Source organism: Cervus elaphus, chromosome 10 (assembly GCF_910594005.1).
Source record: "Cervus elaphus chromosome 10, mCerEla1.1, whole genome shotgun sequence".
Lineage (NCBI taxonomy): Eukaryota > Metazoa > Chordata > Mammalia > Artiodactyla > Cervidae > Cervus > Cervus elaphus.
The window spans coordinates 39,924,771-39,951,758 of record NC_057824.1 but is presented as its reverse complement, the minus strand read 5'-3'; the positions used below and the strand labels follow the sequence as shown (position 1 = coordinate 39,951,758).

Genomic DNA, 26,988 nt, shown 5'->3' with positions numbered 1-26,988 from the left:
ATGTGGCGAGGAGCCAGGCGCATGCGTACAAGGAGTGCAATGATCAGGTCTGCGGTGTAGGACTTAATTCACCTCTCCTCTCGCGAGAGCTGATGGGCACTGTGCCTAACCTCTGGGTCTTATCACTTGTGTTTTGGAGATAGCAGTGTGACTCCAGCTCCAACCTGGCCTCACCTCCCCCCTCAGTCTTCCTGACTTCACTAAAGCCCATCTTGGTTTCACCAAGGGGTTAGTTCCAAACCTTGACGCTGACATCATGGGGCCCAGGGATTCCCCTGGCCAGCCCAGGATGAAAATGAGGGACTTGAGTTCCAGTCTTCATTCTGCCACTAATCTGCTCCGTAACCTTGAACAAGACTTCCCCGCCCTGATTCTGTCCTGATGTCACATCTGAGGCTTCTAACTTCTGCTTCCTGAACTCAGGATTCCCTTGCAACCCCATGGAGTGCCCCACATGGTCAGAGCTGTAACAGGGCTTGGAAAATAATCAGAAAAATTGGCGGATGGTTCCTTTCTCTCTCTCTGTTTTTTAATCATCTGGGTTTTAATTTCCCTATGTAATCACAGTGGCAGCATTTGAAAATTGTTATCACTTTTCAATGAGGAAACTGAGGTCCAGAGCAGGCTAGTGACTCACCTGAGGTCACCAGGAGGGTTAGCTCCACACCAGAGTCTAGAGCTCTTTCCAGCAGTTGTTACCCTCACCACATCCCTTCCATTTCCTTCTGGCCCCAGCCCAAGCCTCAGCCCACCAGCCAAGATCCACTTGTGAAAGCTGAGGCCCAGGTGGGTAGGCGCAGGCCCATCCTTCAACGATGTGGGCAGAGGCTGTCATGGCCTTCACTGGCCCTCTGGCTTTTTGCCAAGGATCTGCTAAGATCTCTTCCAGGGCCAGTACCCAGCAGCCCAGGTGCCTCATTACCCTCTCAGCACCTGGCTGAAGCCTTGGCCAGACTGGGAGAAAGCTGGCTGTGAGACCTCAGGGCTTTGCTGATCCCAGGCCTTCTGTTTCATCCTGGCAGTTTACAGCTCACCAGCCATAAGCAAAACCTGGTTTAGACACTTGTTGGCAGAAGACAGATTGGTTCAATGATTTATTGAGAACCTGCTCTTGTTAACTACTGTTATGCATCAGTGCATAAAACAGGCAAAAATTTCCATCCTTGTGGAACCCATATTCTAGTGCCTGGAGACAGAGCCAAAAAAAAAAAAAAGAGAGAGAGAGAGAAAATGTTCAATATCTAAAAATATTTGATATCTAAAGTACTATGCAGAAAAATAGTATAGGGAAGGGACTAGAGAGTTCCAGGGGCAGGCTCACCTTTTATCAGGGTAGTCGGTGAAGATCCTATTTGTGAAGGAGACATTTGAGCACAGTAGTAAGGAGAAAGTGAGCTTTGCACACATGAAGCAGAACAGCCAGTGCAAAGGTCCTGAGGCAGGATGTTCTAAGAGCCAGGAGGAGGCCAGTATGGCTAGAAAGGTATGAGTGAAGATAGAGTGGGCAAGATAAAGAAATGTGAGGTGTCCACTGGAGACAAGATTTATGGCAGGAAGGGATGAGCCATTCAGGGAAGAAAGCCCATGCCGAGGGGTCTGGGTACAGAAAAGGTTGGGGAAAGGGACCTTCAGAGAAGGCAGTGAGGGCATTCTAGGCTGAGAGACCAGCCTGTGCAAAGGCAAAGAAGCAACTGGTGGAGCAAGAAGAGGGTTGGAGGGAGGTGTGAGGCTGGAGGAGTCAACCGCAGACAGATTGAGAAGCAGCAAGGGCTGGGAGGTCCCAAGGGACACTGAGAAGGTTGGGAAGGTCAGGAGGTTGTAGTCAGACAGTGGAAGATGGGGTTAAAGGTTTGAAGGGTAAAGCGGCTCTGGATGATGGCAAAGAGTCAGGAGTGGCTGTGGGTGGGGAGGGGGGCAGAGTGTCCATGCCTCCAGGACAATGGCAGGGCTCAGGGATGTGAGGAAAACCAGCTAGGGCTTTGTCAGCATCAGTCTCAGGATGGATGGGACCCAACAGGGAGGAGCATCAGTTGCCTGGGATGTGGGGGAACGAGCTGCCACCACTGAGGGGCGCTGCAAAGGAAACTGGTCCTGGCTAGGCATGTGCGAGCCACCCTTCCTTTTCCTTCTCCTCCAGTGGCCTTCTGCATGGTTCCTTGGCAGGTGCTGATACTTCCCTGGGAGTTGGTCCCTGGTGGCCCTGTGCATGGGCACGGCTGGGGAGGCAGGGTATAGGAAGGGGAAGCCCCTTTGGTTTCTGTAACACAGCCGGGGCCCAGCAGGGAAACCCCATGGGTCCTAAAAGGAAAGTGGCAGCAGTGGGCTTGGGGGAAGACCAAGAAACCCCATCTTCTCCTTGAAGATGGGAAATCCAGGGCGGGGCAGCGCTGGAAGGGAGATCTGTAGCCAGGCCTGACAGCCGTCTACAGAGCAGAAACACCAGAGCAATTCGGGGACCTGGCCGAGCCCTGATCCTGACCTCACAGAACCCAACCTGGCCATGGGCTGAGCCCTGACTCTGCTCATCCACTGAGCTCTTAACCCGGCCCAAGCCTGAGCCCTGACCTGAGTCACCCAAGCGGTCAGGATGTTAGCCGCAGACTGAAGTTTGTGCCCCGTCTGGTCTGAGCTCTGAGCCCAACCCTAACTGGTTCCACACATGGCCCCCACGTCATTGACAGCTCTGACCCCAAACACAGAGCCAGGGCAGAGCCAGGGCATTGACCCCAGATGAAGTTCAGAGTCTGGCCCTAGACTGAGTCCTGAGTGCTAATCCTAAATCTGATCCTGGCTGAAGTCTGAGCTTGGCCCTGAATGAACCTATTCTCATCCTGCCCTGATCCTGACTACAGACTGAACCCTTGAGTCTGCCCAGACTGAGACCCTACCACCTCACACACAGCCTCATCCCAGCCACCCATTGAACCCTGACTTCCCTGGCACTCCCTCCCTCAGCCATCTGGTAAACCAGCAGAGCATAAGGATGACTCAAAACCCAAGTCCCCTCTAATGGGTAATCCCCTTACCTGGCCATCCGTCTCTGGAAGGACAATGGACTGGTGATGGCACTGGGATGATGGCGACATAGAAGAGAAACAGGAGAGGGGGCTGGAGTCCCTGGGACCTACCAGCAAGCAGAGTGGGGCGGCGCGCCCAAGGGTGGGGAAGTAAGGGGATGGCTGGACTGTAGAGTGCAGCAGGGAGTCAGGAGCTGAGATTGACCGAAACCCCAGCTTCCCGCCACCCTCACTGCACCTCCCACCCTCTCTGGGAAGGGAAATTACATTTCCCCATTTTAGCAAGGGGTGGTGATGAGGGAAGACTCGGTGAACACAAAGCCGAAAGTAGAAGCAGGACGGAAAGTGAAACTGGGCGCAGCCCCCAGTATAAGACTCCCCCTGCCCGGGAGATGGCTGTCCAAGGAGGCTGGGCCCCGCCATGGGCCAGACGGCAGGCGACCTTGGCTGGCGTGAGTTTGAGGCCAGGGCTGGGGGCAGAGGGGAGGGGGCTTGGCTGAGACTGGGCAGAGGATGGGTGAACTTGACCACTGTGGATAGGGGCCAAGGGCTGAGGGGCTACTATGTGGCCAAGACTAAGGAAAGAGGCTGAGCAAGTAACACACACACACACACACACACAAGGATACAGGACACAGCTGGCTAAAAGATGGGAATGAGATAGGCATAACTTGGGGAGAGGGGCTGGGGCAGAGGCTAGGGCTGGGCAGAGGGTGGGGCAGGTTGGCTGGCATGAATGAGGAGACAGGAGTAGAAGGGAGGAAATTTGGTGAGAGCTGGGCTGAGGATGGGAAGACCTGACTGGCATGAATGGGGAAAACTGGGCAGGCAGTTTAACCAGGATCAGGGCCAGGCAGATAAACTAAGCATTTATTTGGGATGAATGAGCCCCTGCTCTGTCAGCTTGGGTGAGAACTGGGGCTGGCTAGGGGAAGGACAGAAGGAGCAGGGCACTGGGGCCAAGGAGTCAGCAGCCTTACTGGGTCAAGGGTGTGGAGTTTGAAGCTTGGAAGGAGGTTCAAGCTACAGTGGGTGATTGAAAGACTCAGAGGTTGGAACCAGAGCTATAGGCAGAGGAGCCATTGGGAGGGTCAGGGTAGGGACCAAGGGTTGGAAGATGGGGACAGAACCCTCAAAGACCAGGTCCAAAACCCCAGGATTGACTGCAGAGGGGAAGGAGAAGCCAAGGGAAGGGTCTGGGGGCTCCAGAGTCCAAGCAGAAAGCAGGGGATCAGCAGGAAATGGCACAGCTCGGTTCTGGGTGGGCAATATATGGAACTAGAAAGGAGTTCACTCTGTCTTAAGTCTCCAGAGTGTCAGAGTGGCCCCCAAGCCACAGAACCTGAATGCTGGAGATTAGAGACAAGACCCACCGTCTCTGGAAGTCCATGGGGGTAGCGGAAGCACCCAGAATTTCCTCTTAGTCTTTATTGAGAGGACATTTCAAGGAGCAGAGCTCAGGGTTTGGAGATAGAGAACAGATAGGAAAGAAGCAGGGAGAGAAGAGGGAGTCAAGAATAGACTTCGACTTAGTAAGCAGTTTTGGTTTGGGTTTCGAGGAGAGTTGTGCAACTGCCTAAGGATTGCTAGATTTCCTCTCCCCGAAGAGGAAACTGCCCTCTTCCCAGAGCTCCAGCCCCACTGCCCCTCTTCCTTCTTTCCAGGAAATGCAGGGGGGGGAGGCATTTTCAGAGATCAGCCCATCTGATCCTCCATTTTACAGTTGGGAGCCCAAGGCACAGAGATCAGAGGTGGCTTGCTCAAGGGGAGAACCCGACGGAGAGACAGGGCTGCTCCCTCCTGTTCCAGGCCCTCCTCCCTCTCCTGGGAGCCCTGTTTCTCCCACACTGCAGAGTGATCTACCTGCCTTGGGGGAGGCTGGACCCATCTGTCCTTCTGACTCTCTGGGATAGAGCCTTCAGCATCACCAGCCCTCCCCTGGGGTTCTGGTTCAGGCCAGCCAAGCTGCCTGGCTAAGCCCGGGGAGTCATTGGCAGAATAGACTGTGCCCACTGCGGTGGAGGTGGTGGCCTTCCCCTGAGGTCGCTGGAGGAAGCACTCAGGCTCTGCATTTGGGCCTATCTGGACGCCAGTCCCGGTCTGCTCACCCTCTGGCAAGTCACCCTCCCTGAGCCTCATTTTCCCCATCTGCAAAATAGGGAGAATAATAGCACCCAGATTTCCTCACACCCTTGTGCAGTTTGTGCATTGAGGAAGGCATTTGGCCAAGGGAGTTAGTGGTGATCAAGATGCAGCCCGAGATGTGCTTCAAAAGTGGGCACTCTGCGCCAGGCTGTGTGTACCTGGGGAAGGGGCATTTTCCTTTCATTGTACAGAGACGCAGCGCATGCGTGCCAAGTCGCTTCAGTCATGTCCGACTCTCTGCGACTCTATGGGTCGTAGCCCACCAGGCTCCTCTGTCCATGGGATTCTCCAGGCAGGAATACTGGAGTGGGTTGCCATGCCCTCCTCCAGGGGTTCTTCCCGACCCAGGGATCGAACGCGAGTCTCTTATGTCTCCTGCATTGGCAGGTGGTTCTTTACCACTTGCGCCACCTGGGAAGCCCACAAGAGATGCCATATGGTGTCTCAATAGCTCATTAGTGGTTTTGAGGAGTCAGTGGGATGACACATAGCGCGTGCCTGTAGCACAGGCTCAGAAAAGGCACGGTCCCTTCTTTCCTTCGCCCAAGTTCTCCTCAAGCTCACCCCTCATCTTGTTCACTCCCCTCCCCCATCTCTCCAGGGCTCAGCCTTTTGCTGCTCTTCTTGCTTCTGGCTCGAGCTGGTGTCTGGGGATTCCCGAGGCCCCCGGGGAGGCCCCCCCTGAGCCTGCAGGAGTTGCAGAGGGAGTTCAAGGTCAGCCTGCATCTCGCCAGGAAGCTGCTCTCCGCAGTTCGGGTCCAGGCTCATCACTTTGTGAGTTTCCCTAATGCAGCTGGCTCTGGGGATGGGAAGATCCCCAATCCCCTTGGGCCCCCACTTATAGACCTTGTCCCATAGGCTGAATCTCACCTGCCTGGAGTGAACCTCGACCTCCTGCCCCTGGGAGAGCAGCTCCCCAACGTTTCCACGACCTTCCGGGCCTGGCGTGGCCTCTCTGTGAGTGGGGGACTGGCAGGGTGGGGCAGGCGAACTGGCAATAAGGCTGGTCTGGGTCCATGGAGATCAAGTCCACTGAATTGAAGATGGATTTGGGGATAAATTGAAGGAGAGCGTCTGGATGAGGCTGGGTAGGTCACTGAGTATAAAGATGAGGCTGGAATAAAGAAATGGCATTAGGAAGAAGGTTAAGAATGAAGCTGAGCAAGGACAGAGGCTGGGATGGGAATAGAATGGGATTGGGGATAGAGATTAGTAGGGAGGAGGCATGCAGTTGGTATGAGGAGAGAGAATGGTGAGAGGTTAGGAATGGGGGAAGAGGCTGGAGATGAGTGAAAATGAAGTGGGGGACAGAGAAATAGTGAGGATTACTGGTGAAGATGGGAATGGAATGGGGGTGGGTACAGTTGGAGATGGGATGGAGACACGGTGACAGTGAGGCTGGACGCATGGAAGAGGGACAGCACTGGGATAAGGATGGGAATCAGGATGGGAAAGAAGTTGGAGACAGAATAAAAACAAGTGAGAAGATGGAGCTGGGATGGGATGGTAGAGAAGGAATGGAATGCGGTTGTGGATAGAGACTGACAGGAGGATGGAGATGCGGTTAGGGATTAGAGATAAGTTTGGGCGTAAGACTGGAAATGAGGTTGGGAAAGGAGATAGGACAGAGATCAGAGACCATGGAGATAGGAATGGTGATGAGCACAAGAAAGAAGTACGGATGGAGATGGGGTTAAGGATGCGAATAGCCATGGAGGGACTTCCCTGGTGGTTCAGTGGTTACGACTCCATGCTTCTACTGCAGGGGGTGTGGGTTCACTCCCTCGTTGGAGACCTAAGATCCCTTGTGCGTAGTGTGGCCAAAAAAAGAGTTCTACCAAGAATAGATTTGGTGATGGAATGGAGACTGGAGTTGTGTTGGGGATGGGACCGAGAGAGAGATGAGGTGGGTTGAAAGTGGATCCTTGGCCTGCAGGCCTTTCCTGATGCCTTCCCTCCCCTGCCACAGGACCCAGAACGACTCTGCTTCCTCTCCCTGACACTTCGTCCCTTCCGTACCCTGTTGGGAGGGCTGGGGAGACAGGAGTTCTGGACCAGCTCAGAGAGGATGCAGCTGCAGGTCACTAGGTTGGATCTCCGAGATTTGCAGCAGCATCTCCGCTTCCAGGTAGAGTGTCCATCCACCCTCCTCCACCCCCAGAGACCAACACACAAAACTAAGGCTCACTGGCTCCTTTTTTTGTTGTTGTATTTTTAAATTTTTCATTGGCTTCCGTTTAAAACCTCCCCCTGCCCAGACATAGGGTGTCTGGAAGGAGATGCTCTGTGTTTGTGGGTGTGTGTGAGAGTGTGTGTGTAGGTGCACGAGGCCCTGGCTCTGCCCCCTGAATCTCTGCCTTCTCTTGGGGTCTTGGTCTTAAATGAGAGAAGCCAGGACAGCACCCGGCATCAGCAGGTCCTGCAGCCAATTAGGTTCCCTTCTCTCTCATCCTCTGACATCACCAGATTTTCTTGAACATTTCAAAGGGAAATAGGAATTTTATACTTAGCAAAAGGATAATAGAAAAGGAAGATAGCATAAAAACTAACCAGATCACCTTTATGCCCATTTCTGATCCTAAGATGACCCTTGAGAGAGGAAGTTCCCTGGTGGCCTAGCGGGACTCCTACTAAGCCTCTTAGGACTCCAGACTTTCACTCCTGGGGACCAGGTTCAATCCCTGGTTGGGGAACATCCTTCAAACCCTGGACTGAAACCTAAAGAAAAAAAAGAGAGAGAGAGAGGGAAAGAGAGGACCTTCCAGAACCCCCAATCCCCAGGGCAATCCTGGGTGAGTGACAGCCTGCTCTGTGAGCACCATCTTGCCTTGTGACTTCCAATTTTCTTTTTGAACCAAAAAATGAATCAGGCAGTTCATATGAAATGATGACATCATGGGAGATGTGAAGTAGGGGTTGTCCAGGGAAATCTGAACCTTGTGGTCTCTGATGTCACTCTATACCATGGGGCACAGAAAGAGACAAGGTTTCACTTGGGGTCTCAGGCTGGCCATTCTCTGACCCCCTGCTTCTCTCCTTGCAGGTGCTGGCTGCGGGATTCAACCTTCCTGAAGAGCATGAGAATGAGGAGGAAAAAGGACTGCTCCCAGGGGCTCTGGGCGCCCCCTTACAGATATCTGCCCAGGTATCCTGGTCCCGGTTCCTCTACACCTACCGATTGCTACACTCCTTGGAACTTGTCTTGTCTCGGACCGTGCGGGACTTGCTGCTGCTCTCCCGGGCCGGGAACTCAATCCAGGCCTTGGGGTTCCCCACGCCCAGCTCCCAGCCCTGATGGAGTGACCTCTTAGCGGAACCCATCAGGACTTGAGGACTGGAGTCTGGGGCATCAGACAGCCTCCAGCTCATTTGCCTTAGACAAGGCACAACCCCATCCCAGACCCTACCCAATAACTTAAGGCCCCTCCAGTCTTTGTCAGATATTTATTTCTTAGATATTTATTTATTGTTTAGAAAAATGAAGGTTTATTTATTGTTTTGGGGGCCTGCTAGTCATCCTCAGACTAGGCCACCATGCTGTCTAATAAAGCACTCCCACCCTCTCTCTGCCTTGGTTTCTTTCCAGAGAAGGGGTGCCTGACACCCCGAGGGGCCCTGGCGCGGAGGCTGCAGCTTTTGGCCACCCTGGACTCCTCTCTGCTCCTCCATTTTGAGGGTTTCTGGCCCACCTTCTCCCACTCTGGTTTGTTCAGCTGGTGGTTGCCATAGTAACCAACAGAGTTCCCCGACTCAGCTCCCATTCTGGAAGTTCCAGGCAACCGGCATGCTTCCCTTTGATTGCAAATGGAGCTCCACAGTCCCTCCTGACCCTTTCCTCCAGGCTGGCTTCAACCTCAGAGGATCGCGTTCCTCCACAGCACCGAGGGCCTAGTCAGGGACAGGGTTAGGGAGAGCAAAGAGTGGGTGCCGTCCGAGAGGGAAGGCCGGGGGGAGAACTGTCTCTGTCTTCACTCGGTTTTCCGAGCAGCTGAGACAGATTTACGAGGCAGGCAAGGCAGGTCCTCAGAGAGAGGCAACCCCAGCAGGGCAGGGGTCCATCAGCCACAGTGGAGAGGCAGACTCCTTAAGTTCATGGTTCTCGCTGGCATCTGGTTCTGTCTGCTCCACGGACGACACATGCAGCAACTCAGGCCCGGGGGGGTAGCGGGCGTCGGTGAAAAGGATACATCCAAAGCGGCAGAGGAAGTCAGGCTGAGCTGGGTTCAACCCAGCCGTCCCAGCAAGCCTTGCTCGGCGCCTGGCTCCCGGGGCCTCGAATCCCGTCACTGGGGCTTTGGCTGGCCCAGCCGGGCTCGCAGTTCTTGCATCATGCCTGGGTGTGCCAGGCCAAACCTGCAGATGGAAGACAGGCCGTGGGGAGCTGGCCTCCAGGTGCTGTCGGCCTCTTCCCCAGGCCGACCGGGTCACCCCACCCTGTGCTCACCCCTGTCCCAAGGGACTTCTCCTGGCTGGCAGTGGAGTCCCTTCAGGCCTGGGGGGCCTTGGCTCCGGCGGCTGCTCTGGCTGGATTCTCTGCTCTGGGGCTGATGGCTCCTCCTCAGGTGGGGGGCTGGGAGGCTCCTCGGGTGGCTCAGGGGCCGGGGTCCATCGGAAAGAGGGCCGAGAGCGGCGCTTCGAGGAGCTGCGGGACAGGAATACCCGGCTCCTCGAGACAGAGACGTCCAGGCGGGACCCTGGGAGCAGGGCCTATAGGGAAGAGGGCACAGGGTACCACAGGGCCGGCTACAGCTTTGGGATTTTGCTCCATCCTGTCCTGGACCCTACCCAGAGTGCTCACCTCACCCCACTTGCCATCAGCATCCTGTCCAGCGCTCCCGTCAGCCTCCCCTCGTGGTCCAGGCTCAGCCTCCGCAGGGCCCTCATTGGTTGACTGGTCCTCCAGGGCTTGGACATCCTCCAGGCCTTGGATATCCTCCAGGCCGTCTGGATCAGTCTCCGCGGCCTCTGCCTTTTGGCCTCCGGTCACCCCGGCATCCTCCACGTCAAGGGGCCTTTGTGCTTTTCCCTCCTCGGGGTGCTGGTTCCCACGCAGCCCCTCACCGCTCTGCCCCTGCTCCCTTGCTCGCCATCCCCCAGCCTCTCCTTCCCACAGTGCCTGCCCTCCTGGGAGGTCCTCTGCCCTCAGCGCCTGTGAGCCCGAGGGAAAGTCATCCACCTCACAGATTCCTTCTGCCCCTGCTGATTCCCCCAGCCCCATCACCTCTCCCTCTGGCTCACCCTCCAGGGTAGCCTCAGGAGCCTCTGCTTGGCTACCTTGGCCAGGCACCTCCTCCTCAGCTGAGCCCTCCAGGTCAAACTCCTGCCCCCTTCTCTTCTCTCCCTCTGCAGCCTCCACCAGCTCACCTCTGTGAGCTTCCTCTCTCCCTTCCGAATCCCAGCCTCTCCCAAAGGCATCCCCAGCCTCTCTTTCGGGCTCTTCTCCAGGCCCAAGGGCCCCTCCATCCAAAGCTGCCTTATTATCCTCCACCATCTCAACAGCCAAAGAATTTGCCTCTGGGCCCTCGCTGCTCTGGGGGTTCACAGCCACCGCCTCCAGCCTCCAGCCTCTCCCTGAGGGTCTGTCCTCCCCGAAGGGCCCAGGGGCCTCTGCCTCCTCCTCCTGGGTTTCTCTGATGTCCAACTCTCCCAGGAACTGGCTGGTCCCTGCTTCTGCCCCGTGCCTTCTGCCCTGCTCCTGGTTCTCTGCTCCCGGGGCCTCCGCCTCCTCTGCTCCATGCCAGGCTTCCATCCACTCCCCACCTGCCTCTGGGATTGCTGGTCGTGCCAACTCTCGGCCTCCTGCAGCCTCCACCACCAATGCCTGGCCTCTTGTGGCCTCCTCCTCCCCCTCTTCAGCATCTCCTTTTTCTTCCTGGGCATCATCTCTCTCCACATCCTTTCTTCTGTTTTCCCAGGCTTCGGTCACAGAGCTGTTAGGCTTCACATGCCCCACGTGCCTGGGATATTCCTGCAGGCTCCTCCCTGTCTCCTCTCTGCTCAGGGCTAGAATGCTCTGGAGCTCTTCTTTACCCTCCGGCCCTTCCTCAAGTTGTTCTGTTGTGGTCTGGGGGCCTCCCATCAGCTCAGGTTCTTGGCCTCCAGTGACCTTGTGCTCAAGGCCACCCCGCTCCTCCTCCAATGCTTCATCCCCTGTCTGAGTCTCTTCCTCCCCCCTCCCCCCATTGAACTGCTGGGACCTGGCCTCTGGGGTTGCCTCCAAGTCAGCATCCCCTTTAGCCTCATTAGCTACTTTGGCCTGGGGCAGCTCAGCCTCTGCAGCCGAGCAACTCTCCTTCTTCTGCTCCTTAGCCTCCTCTGTTTGTACCACCGCCTTGAGACTGGCTTGACCAGCCTTGACCTCTGAGTCTTGCCTCCCCACCGCCTCTTCCTCAGCCCGATCTGCCTGGCCCTCAAAGCCCTCCCTTACCTCCCCCACTGACCTCGGACCTTCCTCAGTCTCACTCCCTGCTGCCTGGCCTTTGGCTTCCGCTTCCACTCTGCGGGTTCCTAGGACCTGGGTCTGTTCAGGGAACAGGCTCACTTCGGTCTCTCTATTCTCGTCCACCTCCTCCTCCTGGTCTCTCTTGGAGGTCTCCTCTAGGGCCCAGACTCTCCCAGTACCCTCTGGGATCCTCTTTTCTGGGACTGCCCCATATTCTGCCTCCTCGACTCCTGGGAGGTCAGCCTCCTCCCTGCCTGAGGCTTCCCCATCCTCAGATTCTGCCCCCGGCTCCTGCGTCCCCAGTGCCCTTGGGCTTCGGCCACACCTGACCACCACCACCCCTTCTTCCCTGCCAGCCCCTTTGGCCCCAGGGCCCTGGATCTCCTCTGCCGCTGCCTCACTGACCACCTGCTCTGACTTCTTGCCATCCCCTGCCACCTTGTGCCCATCGGCACCGGCCTTCCCCTCAGGCTCCTTGTGCCAGGCCCGCTCTGACTCCACCCCTCCCGCCACCCCTGGCTCTGTTGCCCTGACCTCTTCCTCCTCCCGTTCCCATGTTCTCAGTGTCTCCTCTCTCTTCACTTCCTGCTCATCATGCTCCTGGCTCTCCAGAGCTTGGCTCCTCCTATCTTGACCAGCCTCCGACTTCTTTCTGGCCTCCAAGGGGATACCTGAATCCTGGCATCTGATGGCTTTGGCTCCCTCCCAGTCCTCAGTGACCTGCCTCTCAGCTTGAGACCCACGGGAGCTGCCTTCTCCCCCACCTGAGGTCTGTTCTGTAGCTAAGCTTTCCTCCCAGCATCTTCCAGTCTCTCCAGGCTGTCTCAGCCCTCCATCCTCCTTGCTTTGACTGCCTCCAAGACCCTCCAGGGCCTCCTGGGCTTCCTCTTCCACCTTCCCCAGGGGCCTTCCTGCAGCCACCTCCCTCAGTTCCTCAGCTGCACATGCCTCCTTCCTCTCTACAGTGGGGACTTCATCTCCTATAAGGTAGGAAACAAAGGTATTGAGAGAGTCCTAGAAAAAAAGAGGGAGGGAGACAAAAGGCATTAAGGGGAGGCCCAGCCCTCTCCCTGGGGGCCCTGGGCCAGAGGCACTCAGGATAAGAAAGAGGGGTTCTAAGATCTGGGGGAAGGAGGAGGACAGGATCTGCAGAAGGAGTAGGAAAGGGCCTAGATGAGAGATCTGTGGATATGTTTGCGGGGATTGGGGATTGAAATCCAAAGAAGATTGGGCTAACAGGCTGCCTGATCCTGGGGAAGGAATCTGGGTCTGAGGAGAGACTCAAAGGGAGAAAGGAAGGTGAGGCCCCAGAGAGCAGGGTGAAAGGCTCCAGCATCTCTTTGCCCCTCTCACCAGTGCCCCTCTCAAGGCCTGATGCAGCCCAGGGAGATGTAGCCGGAGGAAATCCATCCTGTCTGTCTCTGTGTGTCCAGAAAACTGATAATGACTGTCCCCACCCACTGAACCAGTCTTCCCCAGGACCCAAGACACTTCCTCTTCCCCTATCTCTTCCTGACGCATCCCCACCCCAAGCCCTGCCCGCAGCTGCTTCCAGCACAGGTTGGGAAATAGGTATCTATCACATAAGGGACTTGGATGTGCATTTGGAGCTAGAAGGCAAGGGAGGAAGACCAAAAGGGAAAAGTGGGAGCCAGAGACCTCAGAATTGGGGTCTGCTGAAGCAGTATGGGGCAACTGCAGCTCAAGTGACTCAGGTCTTGTATTTACACCTCGGCCATTTCTGTCTCCCCTCAAAGCCACAGCCTCTCTGTGAGAGGAAGCTGGGGTTTGTGGTTCCTGTTTTGCCTGGGGACAAGGAGTAGGAGTGAGCAGGGGGCTGGTAAGAGCTCTGGTTTCTCATTTCAGGGTCATTAATGCTTCCCCAAGAGGAAGAAAGAGCTGGATTGGTGGCTCCAATGCCCATTCGCTCATCTGTAGTCATTCTTGCAAACCGAAACTTGGCTACACTTTGTATTGTGGTTATTCACGTCTACCTCCCACCTTCGAGTTCCTTGAAGGAGGAGGCCATGTATGACATGTTGCTGAATTTCTAGAGCCCTGTATGGGTAGTAGGATCCTGTTTTTCATTGGTTGAGTGATCTGGGAAGCATACCAAGGGGGTTACATTTCAAACAGCAAGTCTGAGGGCCTGGTGGGGAGAAAGAACTGGGAGAGGTGGGCACTGACTGTTGGAAGCCCACAAGAGAGATTAGCAGGGGAAGGACGTGATGAAGAAAATGCAGGATGCCGCTTTACCACCTAGAGGAAGGTAAGAGGATAACTGCTCCTTATTTGGGACTACGTGAAATGACTTTAATCTACACCTCTTCCTCTATCCCCTCCTGGAGCCTCACTTTCTAAATTTTCAATGAGAGGAACTAGATGAGATCGCAGACTCAGAATCACCAGCCTTAGAATCATTTGGTCTAAGCACCCTTAATGCAGGCAGGAATCTGCAGCCAGCTCAGCCAGCAACCCTGCCCCTGGTGCTCTATTTCTTAATGCCGAGTTTCTAAAGTCACCTTTAGATCTGATTTTGTATGATCATCTGTAGCTTTCCTTTTTTGTTTTCTCATCTGTAAAACCAGGGTTGAACTACCTTGGTTCTAACATAAATTAAGAAAAGAGTTCTCTTAACTCTTGTATACTGCCAAGAGGTAATTCATGAAATCTTTTTAGGTGGGTGCTATCTTTACTTACAGTTTCTAAAGCAATCTAAAGGCAACAGATAGGAATAAGAATGATGTGAAGCGGCTGCCTTTGTTGTCAGCCAGAAACAGTCTGGGGTAGTTGTGTGGCCATATTTGTTTCTGGCAGTTGCAGGCCGTGAGAGAAGCTGAAGCCATTGGTAGCCATGACTAGTGCTGGCATGACGTTCAAGGCCTTGGGCGCTGCTACCTAACGTCATAGCTCTTCTTGCTTATCCTATCCACACCAGTTTTAAACCGGTGGTTCCAGGATTCTCCCAGCCTCTATCTCTCCTACGCCCCGAAGCTGGGAAGGTCTAAAACGAAGGCCGAGAGAAGACCCGGAAGTGGTGAGGACCTTGAAGCACGTGATGAGGGACCCACCGGTGCTGTCACGTGACTGTCTGTTTAAGGGTGCGGGTGCGAAATGTTCAGCTACTCTTAAAGGTACAGGCTGCAGGGCCCCCTGCTTTAGAGGGGGCGGGGGCAGAGTCCGACAGCGGGGCGTGGTAGGGCGTGCCAGGGTGGGAGATGGAGCCCGGGGTTAGGGTCGTGGCTCGCCGGGCGTGAGTGCAACGGAGGACTCGGAACTGGGACGGCAATGGGGCGTTGATCCCTCTTACCTGTCTCAGACCCTCATCCGTCCCATTGGAGCCAAGTTTGAACTCTCGCTGACTTCGGACTCCCGGGGGGACCAGAACTTGATGCCATGGGAGGCTGTACGGGCTCGCCGCGGCGCCTTTCGGATTCCGAGGGTGAGTATAGCCGCTGAGTATAATCCTTCAACGGGACTGACTTCCTCTGTCCTCGCGACGTACCTGACAGGCTCGGGCGCTGGTCGGCCCCGGGAGAATATCCGTGGGACCATCGTGCACCTGAGACTGAGGTGGGAGTCATGCCCTCTTTTTCTGCCTCTTTCAGGGGAGGAGACAGACCCGGGACCTCGGCCTCCGCTGCAAGACAGTCAGGGCGCCCATTGGAAGAACGCGGTGGGCTTCTGGTGAGTGGCCTGAGTAAGTAAAAAGCGGGTGGGAAGAGGGAAGCAACAAGAGGAAAGAGGAAAGAAAGAGTTGAGCTTCAGAAAAAGAGCTGAATTCACAAAATTTTTTTGTTGTTTGTTGTTTTAGTCGCGAAGTCGAGATTCTTTTGCAACCCAGTGAATTGTAACCTGCCAGGCAGGCTCCTTTGCCGGTGGGGTTTTCCAGCAAGAATGCTGGAGTGATTTGCCATTTGCTTTTCCAGGGGATCTTTCCCACCCAGGGATGGAACCCACATTCCCTGCCTTGGCAGGCAGATTCTTTACCACTGAGCCACCAGGGAAGTTTTTTTTTGCCCTGAGGATCCACTGTAAATTTTCCACATTTAGCTCATTCACTTTCACCGTTTGGTCAGTTCCGCATATCACCTGGAGGGTTATTTTCTTCTTGTTTTTACTGCAATCAACGCAGCCTTTGAATTTGTAAATACATGTATTTTTAAAAAGAAAACTGTAAGTCACTATTCTGGATGGATCGCCAGTATTTTCTTAATGCACTTTTGAATAAATGCATCACTAACTTTAAAAAGTCATCTGTCTACCTCCTGAAATCATTCAAACACTGAGCCTTGAGAAATAATTTTAGCACTAACTTAAACATCAAGGGGGCTTCCCCGGTGGCTCAGCAGTACAGGATCCACCTGCCAAGCAGGAGAACCAGGTTTGATTCCTGGGTCGGGAAGATCCCATGGAGAAGGAATTGGCAACCCACCCCAGTATCCTTAGCTGGAAAATCCCATGGACTGAGGAGCCTGGCGGGCTACAGTCCATGGCATTGCAAAGAGTCGGACACGACTTGGTGATGTTTACAACAACAGCAACAAGGATCAAGGACTTGGGTAGCAGATTGGGTTGGAAGTGAGGCTTCTCTCTCTGAGCCTCAGTTTCTCAGCAGTAAAATGGGAGGAGCAGCAGTACCACTTTGTAGGCTTGTGAAAAGGACACATGAAATTCTATTGCTCTGCCTTGTTCCCTACCCATCACTGACAGCAGCTGTGGGAGATGAGAGTAAGTGAACAAGATCCTTCATAGATCATAAAGGGTATTATCTTGTTTTGATTTCTACATCACTCTGTGACATAGTCAGCAGGGAAGTTTGTACCCCCATTTTACACATGACTCGACTGAGGCCACTCAAGTAGGAAGTGGCAGACTTGGGACCTGAACATAGTCCCTTGGGTTTCAAGCCCCCAGGATCTTTCTACTGTACCACAGTTGGAGACATTGGATCCGTGGATTAGAAATGCCCCAGGAACTGAGTCATGGTGGGAGCTTGGAGGAGAGAATCATCAAGGATGACTTCCTTCTCTTCCTGGGAGAGGTCTCGAAGATTAGATGTGAACCTAAGTTTGTCATCCCGAGGCCTGTATTTCGAACCCTCCCACTACATGGGGATGTGGTCTGAAGACAGAGGAAAAAGAAGGCATGGGGAAGGGGGAGGTTTGGTGCTGGGATGGTGGATAGATTGTAGTCCTAAATAGAGGTTATGATCTATTCTCATTTGTCAATTGTATCTCAATAAAACTGGGGATGGGGGGATCTGTCCTGCTGACTCCAGGCTCTTGGGCCTCTGCAACAACTTCTCTTATGTGGTGATGCTCAGCGCTGCCCACGACATCCTTAGTCACCAGAGAACACCTGGAAATCAGAGCCATGTAAGTGACCCTCTCTACCACCACCACCAGTTGCTGTGGGAAGATGAGGGACTCACCTTGGGCAGAGACCCACTTGAAACACTCATGGAATGGGGTGGCTAAGGGGTGGGGCAAGATGGCTAAAGTTCCCAGACCTCAGAGCAGTAAGGGCCTTTAAGAATCAATTGGTATGGGCTTCCTTGGTGGCTCTGTGGTAAAGAATTTGCCTGCCAGTATAGAAGACAAGAGTTCAATCCCTCTTCTGAGAAGATCCCACATGCCGCAGAGCAAATAAGCCCATGAGCCACAACTATTGAGCCTGTGCTCTGGGGCCCAGGAGCCGCAACCATTGAGCCTGTGGGCTGCCACTCCTGAATCCTGAGTGCCCTAGAGCCCCTGCTCTGCAACCAGAAGGGCTACCACAGTGAGAAGCCTGCCCACTGCAACTAGAGAGTAGCCCCCACTTGCCACAACTAGAGAAAAGACTGTGCAACAATGAAGACCCAGCACAGCCAAAAATAAATAAAATTTAAAACTTTTTTTTAGAAAAGAAGCAGTTGGTTCTTGCAAACCAATTGCAAACTCAAATGTTGGCTGGGTGGGACTACGGTCTAAAGCATGGTTTTTTAACCCAAGCATTATTGTTGACATTTTGGGCTGGATAATTCTTTGTTGGGTGACTTTCCTATGCATCAAATGATGTTTAACAGCATCTGTGGCCTCTGCCCACTGGACACTAATAGAATGTCCCTCACCCTCCAGTTGATGACAACCAAGAATGTCTCCAGACATGGCCAAATGTTCCTTGGAGGGTATAATCACCTTTGGTTGAAAACTTCTTGTCTATCATGAGCTAGAGGAGGCAGGCCTAAGAGGAGCAGCTACCATCTTGCAGGTCCAACAGGAAATTTGGTCCAAGATCAAATTTCTCTGGAAACCTAGGTTTTTAAAATGAAAGTTCCCGAGTGTGTTACCCAAATAAAGTCCATTTACAGGGCCCTCTTTGGCATGTCGACCTTTAATTTGAGACTCCCATGGAAACCTCCCCCTTCCCATTGAGCCCGTAGAGAAAGTGAGGTCTTAAGAGGCGAGGACTGACCCAAGGACATCCTTCAAGTCAGAGCAGAGCTGGGAATGGAACCAGGCCTTGTTTGTCTGCCCTGCTGCCTCCCTGGGTGAAAAACTTTCTTCTCTCCCATCAGGTGGACCCAGACTCAACGCCCACCTCCCACAATAGCTCATCTCGATTTGACTGCAACCCTGTCTCCACAGCAGTGAGTACCCATCTGGTCCTCCCCTTCCCCTTCTTCTGGGTCCATAGATCCCACCCACTCAGAACCTAGCACCCATGATTCTAATCATTAAGGCTGCCATCTACTGAGCACTTCCTGTGTGCAGCAGGAATTAGCTTATTGAATCCATGTAATAGTGCTGTGAGTTAGACTCTATAATTATCTCCATTTTCTAAATAAACTGAAACTCAGCGAATGTGAGTACTGAACACATAACTCAGGAGCAGCAGAGCTGGGAGTGGGATCCAGACCTATGTGATGTCAGAACCTGTGTTTGTACCCAACTAACCGGGTTTCTGTCTTTCCCTGGCCACTGGGTTGGAAGGCTTGTTCCTGGGAAGGTCTGGGGTCTCATTCAGATTCTCTGATCCCAGGCAGTGCTTCTGGCCGACATCCTTCCCACCCTCGTCATCAAATTGCTGGCTCCTCTTGGCCTTCATCTGCTGCCCTACAGGTCTGGGTGTGGGTGGCGGGAGGAAAGGCAGGTGGGATCTGTGAGTGGGGAGACGGGGAGGGCTGGGGAGCCGAGAATGGTAGCTGACCATCCCCACCCCCCTCCTCCCTCCAGCCCCCGGGTGCTCACCAGTGGGATCTGTGCTGCAGGAAGCTTCCTCCTAGTTGCCTTTTCTCATTCCGTGACGATCAGCCTGTGTGGTGAGTGGGAGGTTTTATGTCAAGTGGGGGGTTCAAAGGATCCACAACAGACAGGGTAGTCTCCCCAACTTCCCAGAGGAGAGACATCATTTTTTATAACCCTCAGACACCTGCTAAAACTGTCACGGTAGGAGACGGGACATGAGGTCAATCTGGATGGATAGGTAGGGGAGATGGGAGAAAATGGACAGAATAGATGGAGATCAAGATGAGCAGTCACCAAGAGTTTGTGATGGAGGTGGAGGAGGCATCAAGGACAGGGAATTCTTGGGAATTCCCTGATGGTCCAGTGGTTAGGACTCAGCACTTTCATTGCTGTGGCCCAGGTTGGAAAACTGGTTGGGGAACTAAGATCCTGCAAGCTGCACGCCCAGCCAAAACAAACAAAAAGAATGAGTTCTTGCTCTTGGTTTGATAGCTGGGTGGGTGGAGGGTGCCATTCCCTATGAGAGGACGTACAGAGGAAGGGGCTTGGTTCTACTTCACATCTGGAGCCCAGCCTATTGAAGGGAACTGTTTTTATTTATTTGATTTTTGGCTGCGTGGGGTCTTCCTTGTGGCATGAGGGCTTTCTCTAGTTTGCGGCATGCGGGGTCTTCTCTAGTTGTGGCTTGGTGTTCTCTTGTTGCGGAGCATGAAGTTAGTTGCCCGGCATCATGTGGGATCTTATTTCCCCCACGAGGGATTGAACCCACGTTCCCTACATTGGAAGGTGTATTCTTAACCACTGGATCACCAGGGAAGTCCCAGGAGATCTCTTTTCAGCCCCTCTGTGCGGATGCAGAGGAGGTTGCGGCCACACCTGCTTAGGGGATTGGGGCTGTTGGGGAAAGGCCAGGTGTGGCCACTGCCATGCTTGTCGTCCCCCAGGTGTGGTCTTGGCTAGCATCTCTTCAGGTCTGGGGGAAGTCACCTTCCTCTCACTCACTGCCTTCTACCCCAGGTAAGCAGGCAGAGCAGGGAGTGAGGGGAGGTGGGGGCCCCGCTGCTGGCTTTGATCCTACCTACTGCTACTGTGTTCTCTTTCTCAGGGCCGTGATCTCCTGCTGGTCCTCAGGTACTGGGGGAGCAGGGCTGCTAGGGGCACTGTCTTATCTGGGCCTCACCCAGGCTGGCCTCTCTCCCCAGCACACCCTGCTGTCCATGCTGGGTATCCCCGCCCTGCTGCTGGCCAGGTAAGCAGTCCTGGGCTGGGAGGAAGAGGGATTCGAGGAGTGAAAACTTGACCATGATCCCCATCTTCAGATCCCTACAGCCAAGTTGGGGGATATGGGTTCTGGTCTCTGACAGGCCTGGGTTTGAATTCTGGAGCCTGCTTCTTGTCAGTGGTCTTATATGGGACAAGTTGCTTTACGTCTCTGGCTCTCAGTTTTCCCATCGGTGGACTCTGTTCATCTTGTGTGTATTTTCATGTGTGTTAGGAGAACATTTTCATTGGTCGATCAAACCTGTGATTTCACAGATGATTGCTTAGGACCAGGCCATGTAGAAAAAGGGAATCAATTGAAAGGGAAATACTAAGTAAAAAAAATATGATATACAGGAGGGATATGGACATGGCAAATATCATGAAGGCAAAACATAAGTGACCAAACTTTGGGAAGTTCTGGTCTAGTACAGGATGTTCAGTTCAGTTCAGTCGCTCAGTCATGTCTGACTCTTTGCGACCCCATGAATCGCAGCACGCCAGGCCTCCCTGTCCATCACCAACTCCAGGAGTTTACTCAAACTCATGTCCATCGAGTCGGTGATGCCATCCAGCCATCTCATCTTCTGTCGTCCCTTTCTCCTCCTGCTCCCAATCTCTCCCAGCATCAGCGTCTTACAGGATGAACACATCATAAATGGAAGCTGGAATGATTATTGGGGCTTTCCTGGTGGCTCAGTGCTAAAGAATCCACCTGCCAATGCAGGAAACATGGGTTCGATCCCTGGGTGGGGAAGATCCCCTGGAGAAAGAAACAGCAACCCACTCCAGTATTCTTGCCTGAGAAATCCCATGGACAGAGGAGCTTGGTGGGCTACAGTCCATGGGGTCACAGAGTCTGAGATGACTTAGTGACTAAACGAGAGTGATTATTAGAAAAATAACAAGAAGGCAGAGCTGATACGCTTGTTGTGAGCCGAGAGTCAAAACAAGGGCCCGTGGTTTAGAAACAAGGATATACATTTCAGCTCCAGAGGAAGAAGCATTTTTGCACAGTTAAAGGCTCTCTGGCCAGGTTTGAGGTGTCTTGGAGGAGGGAAGGAATGATGGGGGCTATCCTGGGAGGGAGTGGCCTTTCCAGTCCGACAGAGGCTCTTCAATCTTCTCTTCATTCTGTCCTTTTCTAGCTATTTCTTGTTGCTCACATCTCCTGGGCCACAGGATCTTAGAGGGGAAGAGGATTCAGACCCATCAGCTCGGCAGCCGCTGATCAACAATGAGTCCTCAGAGTCGAAGCCAGGTAGGAGACTCAGGAGCCCCTCAGAGCAGTGGTCACTTTCTCTCTCTGGGTTTCAGTCTTTTCCTTTCTACTGTGGGCAGTTTAAAGGGGACATGGATAGGCAGACCGGTTATGGTGAGAGCCAATCACATTAGTCTGTTCAAGAAACACTCATCTTTGGGACTTCCCTGGCAGTCCAGTGGTTCAGACTCTGCGCTTCCAATGCAAGGGGCATGGGTTCAGTCCCTGGTCAGGGAACAAAGTTTCCATATGCTGTGCAGTACGGAAAAAAAAAAAAAAATTATCAAATACTACGTGTTATGTCATTTGTAAACAAATAACCAGATCAGAAACTCATTTTCACATGATGTTGATAAGTGTTGGAAGAGCATAACAGAGTGATGTGCTTGGAAGTGACATGGTGGGAAGGAGAGGGGTTCTACTTAGAGAAGGTGCTCATCGAAGGCCTTTTTGAGGACATCTCATTGGGCTGAAATATGAAAGACAAGGAGTCAGCTCTGTGTACATTGGGGTGAATAGGTTCCAGGCAGAGGGACCAGCAAGTGTTAAGGCACTGTGGTGGGAATGAGCTTGGATGTTGTTCAAAGAAACAGAAAGAGGGGCCCAGTGTGGCTGGGGGCAGGGCCCTGTATACCACCATCAAGCTGTAAGCTATACAGGGACTTTCCTGATGGTCCAGTGGTTCAGACTCTGCCTTCCAATGCAAGGGGCACGGGTTCAATCCCTGGTCAGGGAATTAAGATCCCACATGCTGAACATGTGGCAAAAAAAAAAAAAAGGCTATACAGGAGTCATGAAAAAATCTTTTATCTGGTTACTTTTTTTTTTAATCATGGTAACATTCATACCATGAAGTTTACCGGTTTAACCATATTGAATTGTACAGTCCAGTGGCCTGTGTGCATTCACACTGTAGCGTTGGCTGGTTGATTCCTGCACACCAGCACCCCTTTTTCTGAGTCAAGGTGCTGACCTCACCTGCCCTTCTCTCCCTGCCGCCCTGCAGGCTCCGGCTCACCCCTCTCCCTTCAGGAAAGGTGGACCGTGTTTAAGGTACGGATGGTGGCTGTGGCGTGTCCCCCGCGGCCAGCATTCATCACCCGCCTCCCACTCACGTCTCCCGACTTTCCAGGGCCTGTTGCACTACATCGTCCCCTTGGTGCTGGTTTACTTCGCTGAGTATTTCATCAACCAGGGACTTGTGAGTGAGGGCTGCCAGGAGGGGTGTGGGAACAATGATGGAGGTGGGGACCCACACAGCCTTGTCCATCTCCCCTGTCTGCTCTTTGCTGCAGTTTGAACTCCTCTTCTTCCGGAACACGTTCCTGACTCATGCTCAGCAGTACCGCTGGTGAGAAGCGCGGGGGTGGGTGGCAGGACCGGCAGGGGGCTGGGGGCGCCCCTCGATGATAAGGACTGGGGTTGGGGGGGGCTGCCCTGCCGAGGAGGCACCAGAGGGGCTTCCTCCTTCTCCGTGCCCCATCGAAGGTACCAGATGCTGTACCAGGCCGGCGTCTTTGCCTCCCGCTCCTCCCTCCGCTGCTGTCGCATCCGCCACACGTGGATCCTGGCCTTGCTGCAGGTACTGAGCCCCTGGCCCTCACTCCCCTCCTCCCTTGGCTCCCAGCTTCCCCAGGTTCCGTCATTTCTCTCCCTCAGCAGGGGTTATTGATCACATCCCATCATGTTCTAATCATGGGGAATGGAGGCCAACAGGGGTCTGTGTAAGATGCATGGCCTCAGGTACCCAGCAAACCCCGGTGCAGATCCCAGCTTCTATACTCAGTAGCCGTGTGATTTAGGGCAGGTCTCTGAGCTAATCTTGAACCTCAGTTTCTTCATCTGTAAACCGGGCATGGTTGTAAGAAATGGAAATGTGAAGCATGAGAGAGTGAGATTGTGTATCAGGTCTTAATCAGTTAGATGACTATTTACCCAAGCCTCCTGCAAAGAGACAGACTTTCAAAGAATGTTTCTAACAATCGGAAAAACGTCCTGTTCTTTTATCCCGGATGGTTAATTATATAGAACCAGTGACTTTGTGAGTAAAGCAGGTTATTTATCTCAAGACTGGTGAGCAAATTCATGGCAAAGGTCATGTAAGTGATTAAGCTTTAAATGAGCAAAAAAATGAAAGGAGTTTTACATAACCAGCAATCATATTTCATTATCATGCAATTAAAGCCATTGAAGGTAACTAATAAACCTTTGACTTTTTTTTTTTAAAAGAAAACATGATTTTAAATATTCATATCTTTTTATTTGTTTCTAAGTGTCAGAGTTCTTGGTCAAACAAAAATAAGTCCTTACTGTGTGCTCAGCCACTCAGTCGTGTCCAACTGTTTGTGATCCCGTGGACTATAGCCTGCCAGTTTGCTCTGTCCAGAGGATTTTTTTCCAGGCAAGAGTACTGGAGTGAGTTGCCATTTCCTTCTCCAGGGGATCTTCCAAAACCCAGTGATTAAATCTACATCTCCTGCTTGGCAGATGGATTCTTTACCACTGAGCCATCAGGGAAGCACAAACCAAGTGGTTGGCAACCTCCAAATTATTTTAATATCCCTCTGGACCATGCTCTTGGGAACAGAAAGAAAGAAAGTGAAGTTGTTCAGTTGTGTCCGACTCTTTGAGACCCCATGGACTGTAGCCTGCCAGACTCTTCCGTCCATGGAATTTTCCAGGCAAGGATTTTGGAGTGGGTTGCCATTTCCTTCTCCAGGAGATCTTCCCTACTTAGGGATTGAACCTGGGTCTCCGCAGGCAGACTCTTTACCGTCTGAGCCACCAGGGAAGCCCAGAAGGGCATATAAAAAGGTGACCTTTAAAAAATAAATCTCACAAAGGTCCATCTAGTCGAAGTTATGGCTTTTCCAGTAGTCATTTATGGATGTGAGAGTTGGACTATAAAGAAAACTGAGCACTAAAGAACTGATGCTTTTGAACTGTGGTGGTGGAGAGTCCCTTGGTCTTGAGAGTCCCTTAGACTGCAAGGAGATCCAACCAGTCCATCCTAAAGGAAATCAGTCCTGAATATTCATTGGAAGGACTGATGCTGAAGCTGAAACTCCAATGCTTTGGCCACCTGATGTGAATAACTGGAAAAGACCCTGATGCTGGGAAGGATTGAAGTGGGGAGGAGAAGGGGAAGACAGGATGAGGTGGTTAGATGGCATCACTGACTCGATGGACATGAGTTTGAGTAGGCTCCAGGAGTTGGTGATAGACAGGGAAGCCTGGTGTGCTGCAGTCCATGGGGTCTCAAAGAGTTGGACACGACTGAGCAGCTGAACTTACAGGAAAGTCCTTTGTCCTTTTTAATAATTTTAGCTCACTTCTATGATAACAAGGTACAGCATTAGAATAGATTATACTTTAATGTTAAGTCAACTGCATGCAAATATCCTCTCAGTCTCTTCCTTATTTATTTAAACTACTGCCAGCCTAGGGCTTTGTACTTGCCAAGTTCCAAACTGTATGTTCTTAACTCGGATTCTTCATTAGATGCCACTGAAATGAGTCACTTACGATTTTCGCTATAATTTTAAGCAAGGCTACTTCATAGAATTAGCAGCGTATAATCGTTTGATTCCATTACAGAAAGCATCTGGCCCTGATGTGCCAGATGAATGTGTGTGCAGTACTTCTAGGGTGACCTTGGTATTACCAGGGTGTGTTCTTTTAGATGCAGATCTCTGAGCCCACCTCTGGCTTCCTGAATTAGAACCTCTGAGGGCAAGGCCTGTGTAACAAGACCCACAGGTGATCTGTATGTATTGGCTTGGCCAAAAAGTTCGTTCAGGTTTCCCCATGCTATTATAGTGAAAACCTCAAATGAACTTTTTGGCCAACCCAATACATTAAGCATGTGAACCACTGGGGTGGCCTACAGACTAGGGAGGCAAACTTATGTCCCACTGGGTTGGTAGGATGCTCTGAAGGACTAGGGCACAGAGGAAGGGACCTACACCCTTGGATGGGGTCAGCAAGCCTTCCTAGAAGGCAAGGGAACCCCTAAGCCCCGCTTTCTCAATCTCGACTTTATTGGCATTTTGGGCCTGGATGGTTCTTCGTTGTTAGGCTGCCCTGGGAGCCATAGCCTGCTGAGCAGCATCCCTGGCCTCTACCCACTCCGTGCCCGTAGCACCCTCCCTCCCCAGGTGTAACAACCAGGAACATCTCTGGATGTTGCCGCATGTCCCATAGGCGGCAGAGTCACGCCCAGTTGAGAACCTCTGGTCTCACTTAGCATCTGGTTGGTAAAATCAGGGAAAGGGAGACCTCTCCCCTCAGGGAGCCTTTGGGAGGAGGAATGAGATCATGGGAGTGAGAGTGGCCTTGATCCAAGCTGAGCCGTGAACAGTGGTGACTAGGAGAGCCCAAGCGGGGGACCGCAGGCTAGCATCCCAGACGGTGGGAGTGACACGGGTGCAGGGAGGAGGGGAGGAGACCCCCAGGGTCCAGGCTGCTGGGAAGCAGTAGGGAGAAGGCCTCCCCCAGGTCCCAGGGTCTGGTGGGCCAGCTGGGTGTTGGAATTTGGTCCCCGCCTGTCAGCCCTCACCTTCATCAGCATTCTCCCAGACCCGGGACCACTGGATGGGATGGCACCTCCCTTCTTGCCCTCCTCTGGTCCCAGGTTCACCCTCTCCTCTCCCTGCACCCACAGTGCCTCAACCTGGCCTTCCTGCTGGTGGACGTGTGGCTGAGCTTCCTGCCGAGCATCTACCTCGTCTTCCTGATCATTGTGTATGAGGGGCTCCTAGGGGGTGCGGCCTACGTGAACACCTTTCACAACATTGCCGTGGAGGTCAGCACCAGCCGGGCGAGGGCTGTGGGTGGGCGGCCTCTCTGGGAAAAGTTCCAAGCAGGGGTGTTGAGGACTGAAGCCTCACCTTCGCTCCCCACCCTCCCCAGACCAGCGATGAGCACCGGGAATTTGCCATGGCAACCGCCTGTATCTCTGACACCTTGGGGATCTCGCTCTCAGGGCTCCTGGCCCTGCCTCTGCATGACTTCCTCTGCCAACTCTCCTGACATTCTGACTCCTTGGGACATAGGACACGCTGACCTGGGCCTCTACTGATAGGTGGACAGGTTGGACCAACCCCATGCCCACCCAGATCCCATCTATGAGGTCTATCCCCAGCCTTCCCTACATGGCTGTGGTGTAGAAAAGTGCTGAGGCCCCATTCCCCTTCGATGGAGGGGCAGCAATTTTTCTATCACTATCAAGCTGGTTTCAGGGAATTTCTTGGCATTAGGCCCTCGGAATAAATGCCTATTTTATCAATTGACTCTTGTGCCATTTTTCTCTCTGAAAACATTTCCTGGGACTTCCCTGGTAGTCCAGTGGTTAAGACTTCACCTTCCAATGCAAGGGTTGGGGGTTCGAGCCCCGGTCAGGGAGGTAAGATCCCACAAGCCTCTTGGGCAAAAAACTAAAACATAAAACAGAAGCAACATTGGAACAAATTCAGTAAAGACTTTAAAAAACAAAAACATTTTCTTCTGTTTATGAAAATAGGAAGTTCACTATGGAATATATACAGGAGAGTGTGAAGGAAGCACTTCAGCAAATGGTCTAGCCTTTGAGGCTTTATTTGTTAATTCCTTTATTCATTTACTCATTCATTCACT

General features: G+C 52.9%; 3 protein-coding genes across 7 annotated transcripts; 2 read left to right on the top strand and 1 right to left on the bottom strand.

Moving 5' to 3' along the window:
- The first annotated feature begins 3,329 nt into the window (after positions 1-3,329).
- IL27 (interleukin 27) lies at positions 3,330-8,725 on the top strand. Its single transcript, XM_043914637.1, has 5 exons — positions 3,330-3,469; positions 5,764-5,936; positions 6,021-6,119; positions 7,132-7,290; positions 8,206-8,725. Exons 1-5 carry the CDS (start codon positions 3,439-3,441, stop codon positions 8,455-8,457), a joined length of 714 nt encoding a protein of 237 aa, XP_043770572.1. The 5' UTR covers positions 3,330-3,438; the 3' UTR covers positions 8,458-8,725.
- Positions 8,606-13,046, bottom strand: APOBR (apolipoprotein B receptor). The gene is made up of 4 exons (XM_043914630.1): positions 12,958-13,046; positions 9,961-12,618; positions 9,607-9,869; positions 8,606-9,515 (listed from the first exon to the last, which is right to left on the bottom strand). The coding sequence occupies exons 1-4, from the start codon at positions 13,012-13,014 to the stop codon at positions 9,446-9,448; spliced, it is 3,048 nt and encodes a 1,015-aa protein (XP_043770565.1). The 5' UTR covers positions 13,015-13,046; the 3' UTR covers positions 8,606-9,445.
- A 185-nt stretch (positions 13,047-13,231) lies between these two features.
- Positions 13,232-26,645, top strand: CLN3 (CLN3 lysosomal/endosomal transmembrane protein, battenin). Of its 5 annotated transcripts, XM_043914631.1 has the most exons (17): positions 13,232-13,873; positions 14,563-14,641; positions 14,924-15,046; positions 15,213-15,304; positions 16,886-16,982; positions 18,164-18,235; positions 18,628-18,707; positions 18,822-18,907; positions 19,778-19,850; positions 19,939-20,082; positions 21,242-21,354; positions 22,361-22,407; positions 22,487-22,555; positions 22,650-22,705; positions 22,843-22,936; positions 26,018-26,158; positions 26,266-26,645. In XM_043914631.1, exons 1-17 carry the CDS (start codon positions 13,833-13,835, stop codon positions 26,383-26,385), a joined length of 1,527 nt encoding a protein of 508 aa, XP_043770566.1. In that variant the 5' UTR covers positions 13,232-13,832; the 3' UTR covers positions 26,386-26,645. The 5 variants fall into 5 exon arrangements, with proteins under 5 accessions (XP_043770566.1, XP_043770571.1, XP_043770568.1 ...); XM_043914636.1 differs by lacking the exon at positions 13,232-13,873 and having other exon boundaries at positions 14,570-14,641; positions 15,213-15,291; XM_043914633.1 differs by lacking the exon at positions 13,232-13,873 and having other exon boundaries at positions 14,579-14,738; positions 15,213-15,291.
- Positions 26,646-26,988: the final 343 nt, after the last annotated feature.

What these genes read in the sequence shown, in the direction of transcription:
- IL27 (XM_043914637.1), top strand. Translation starts at nt 3,439, where the DNA reads ATGGGCCAGACGGCAGGCGACCTTGGCTGGC. An exon ending in GGGTCCAGGCTCATCACTTT is followed by an intron (nt 5,937 to 6,020) that starts GTGAGTTTCCCT and finishes CTTGTCCCATAG; the next exon opens with GCTGAATCTCACCTGCCTGG. An exon ending in GGGCCTGGCGTGGCCTCTCT is followed by an intron (nt 6,120 to 7,131) that starts GTGAGTGGGGGA and finishes CCCCTGCCACAG; the next exon opens with GACCCAGAACGACTCTGCTT.
- APOBR (XM_043914630.1), bottom strand. Translation starts at nt 13,014, where the DNA reads ATGGATTTCCTCCGGCTACATCTCCCTGGGCTGCATCAGGCCTTGAGA. An exon ending in CTGATGGCAAGTGGGGTGAG is followed by an intron (nt 9,870 to 9,960) that starts GTGAGCACTCTG and finishes TCTTCCCTATAG; the next exon opens with GCCCTGCTCCCAGGGTCCCG. An exon ending in AGAAGTCCCTTGGGACAGGG is followed by an intron (nt 9,516 to 9,606) that starts GTGAGCACAGGG and finishes TTCCATCTGCAG; the next exon opens with GTTTGGCCTGGCACACCCAG.
- CLN3 (XM_043914631.1), top strand. Translation starts at nt 13,833, where the DNA reads ATGAAGAAAATGCAGGATGCCGCTTTACCACCTAGAGGAAG. An exon ending in CGAGAGAAGACCCGGAAGTG is followed by an intron (nt 14,642 to 14,923) that starts GTGAGGACCTTG and finishes TACCTGTCTCAG; the next exon opens with ACCCTCATCCGTCCCATTGG. An exon ending in GCTTCTGGTGAGTGGCCTGA is followed by an intron (nt 15,305 to 16,885) that starts GTAAGTAAAAAG and finishes TGCTGACTCCAG; the next exon opens with GCTCTTGGGCCTCTGCAACA.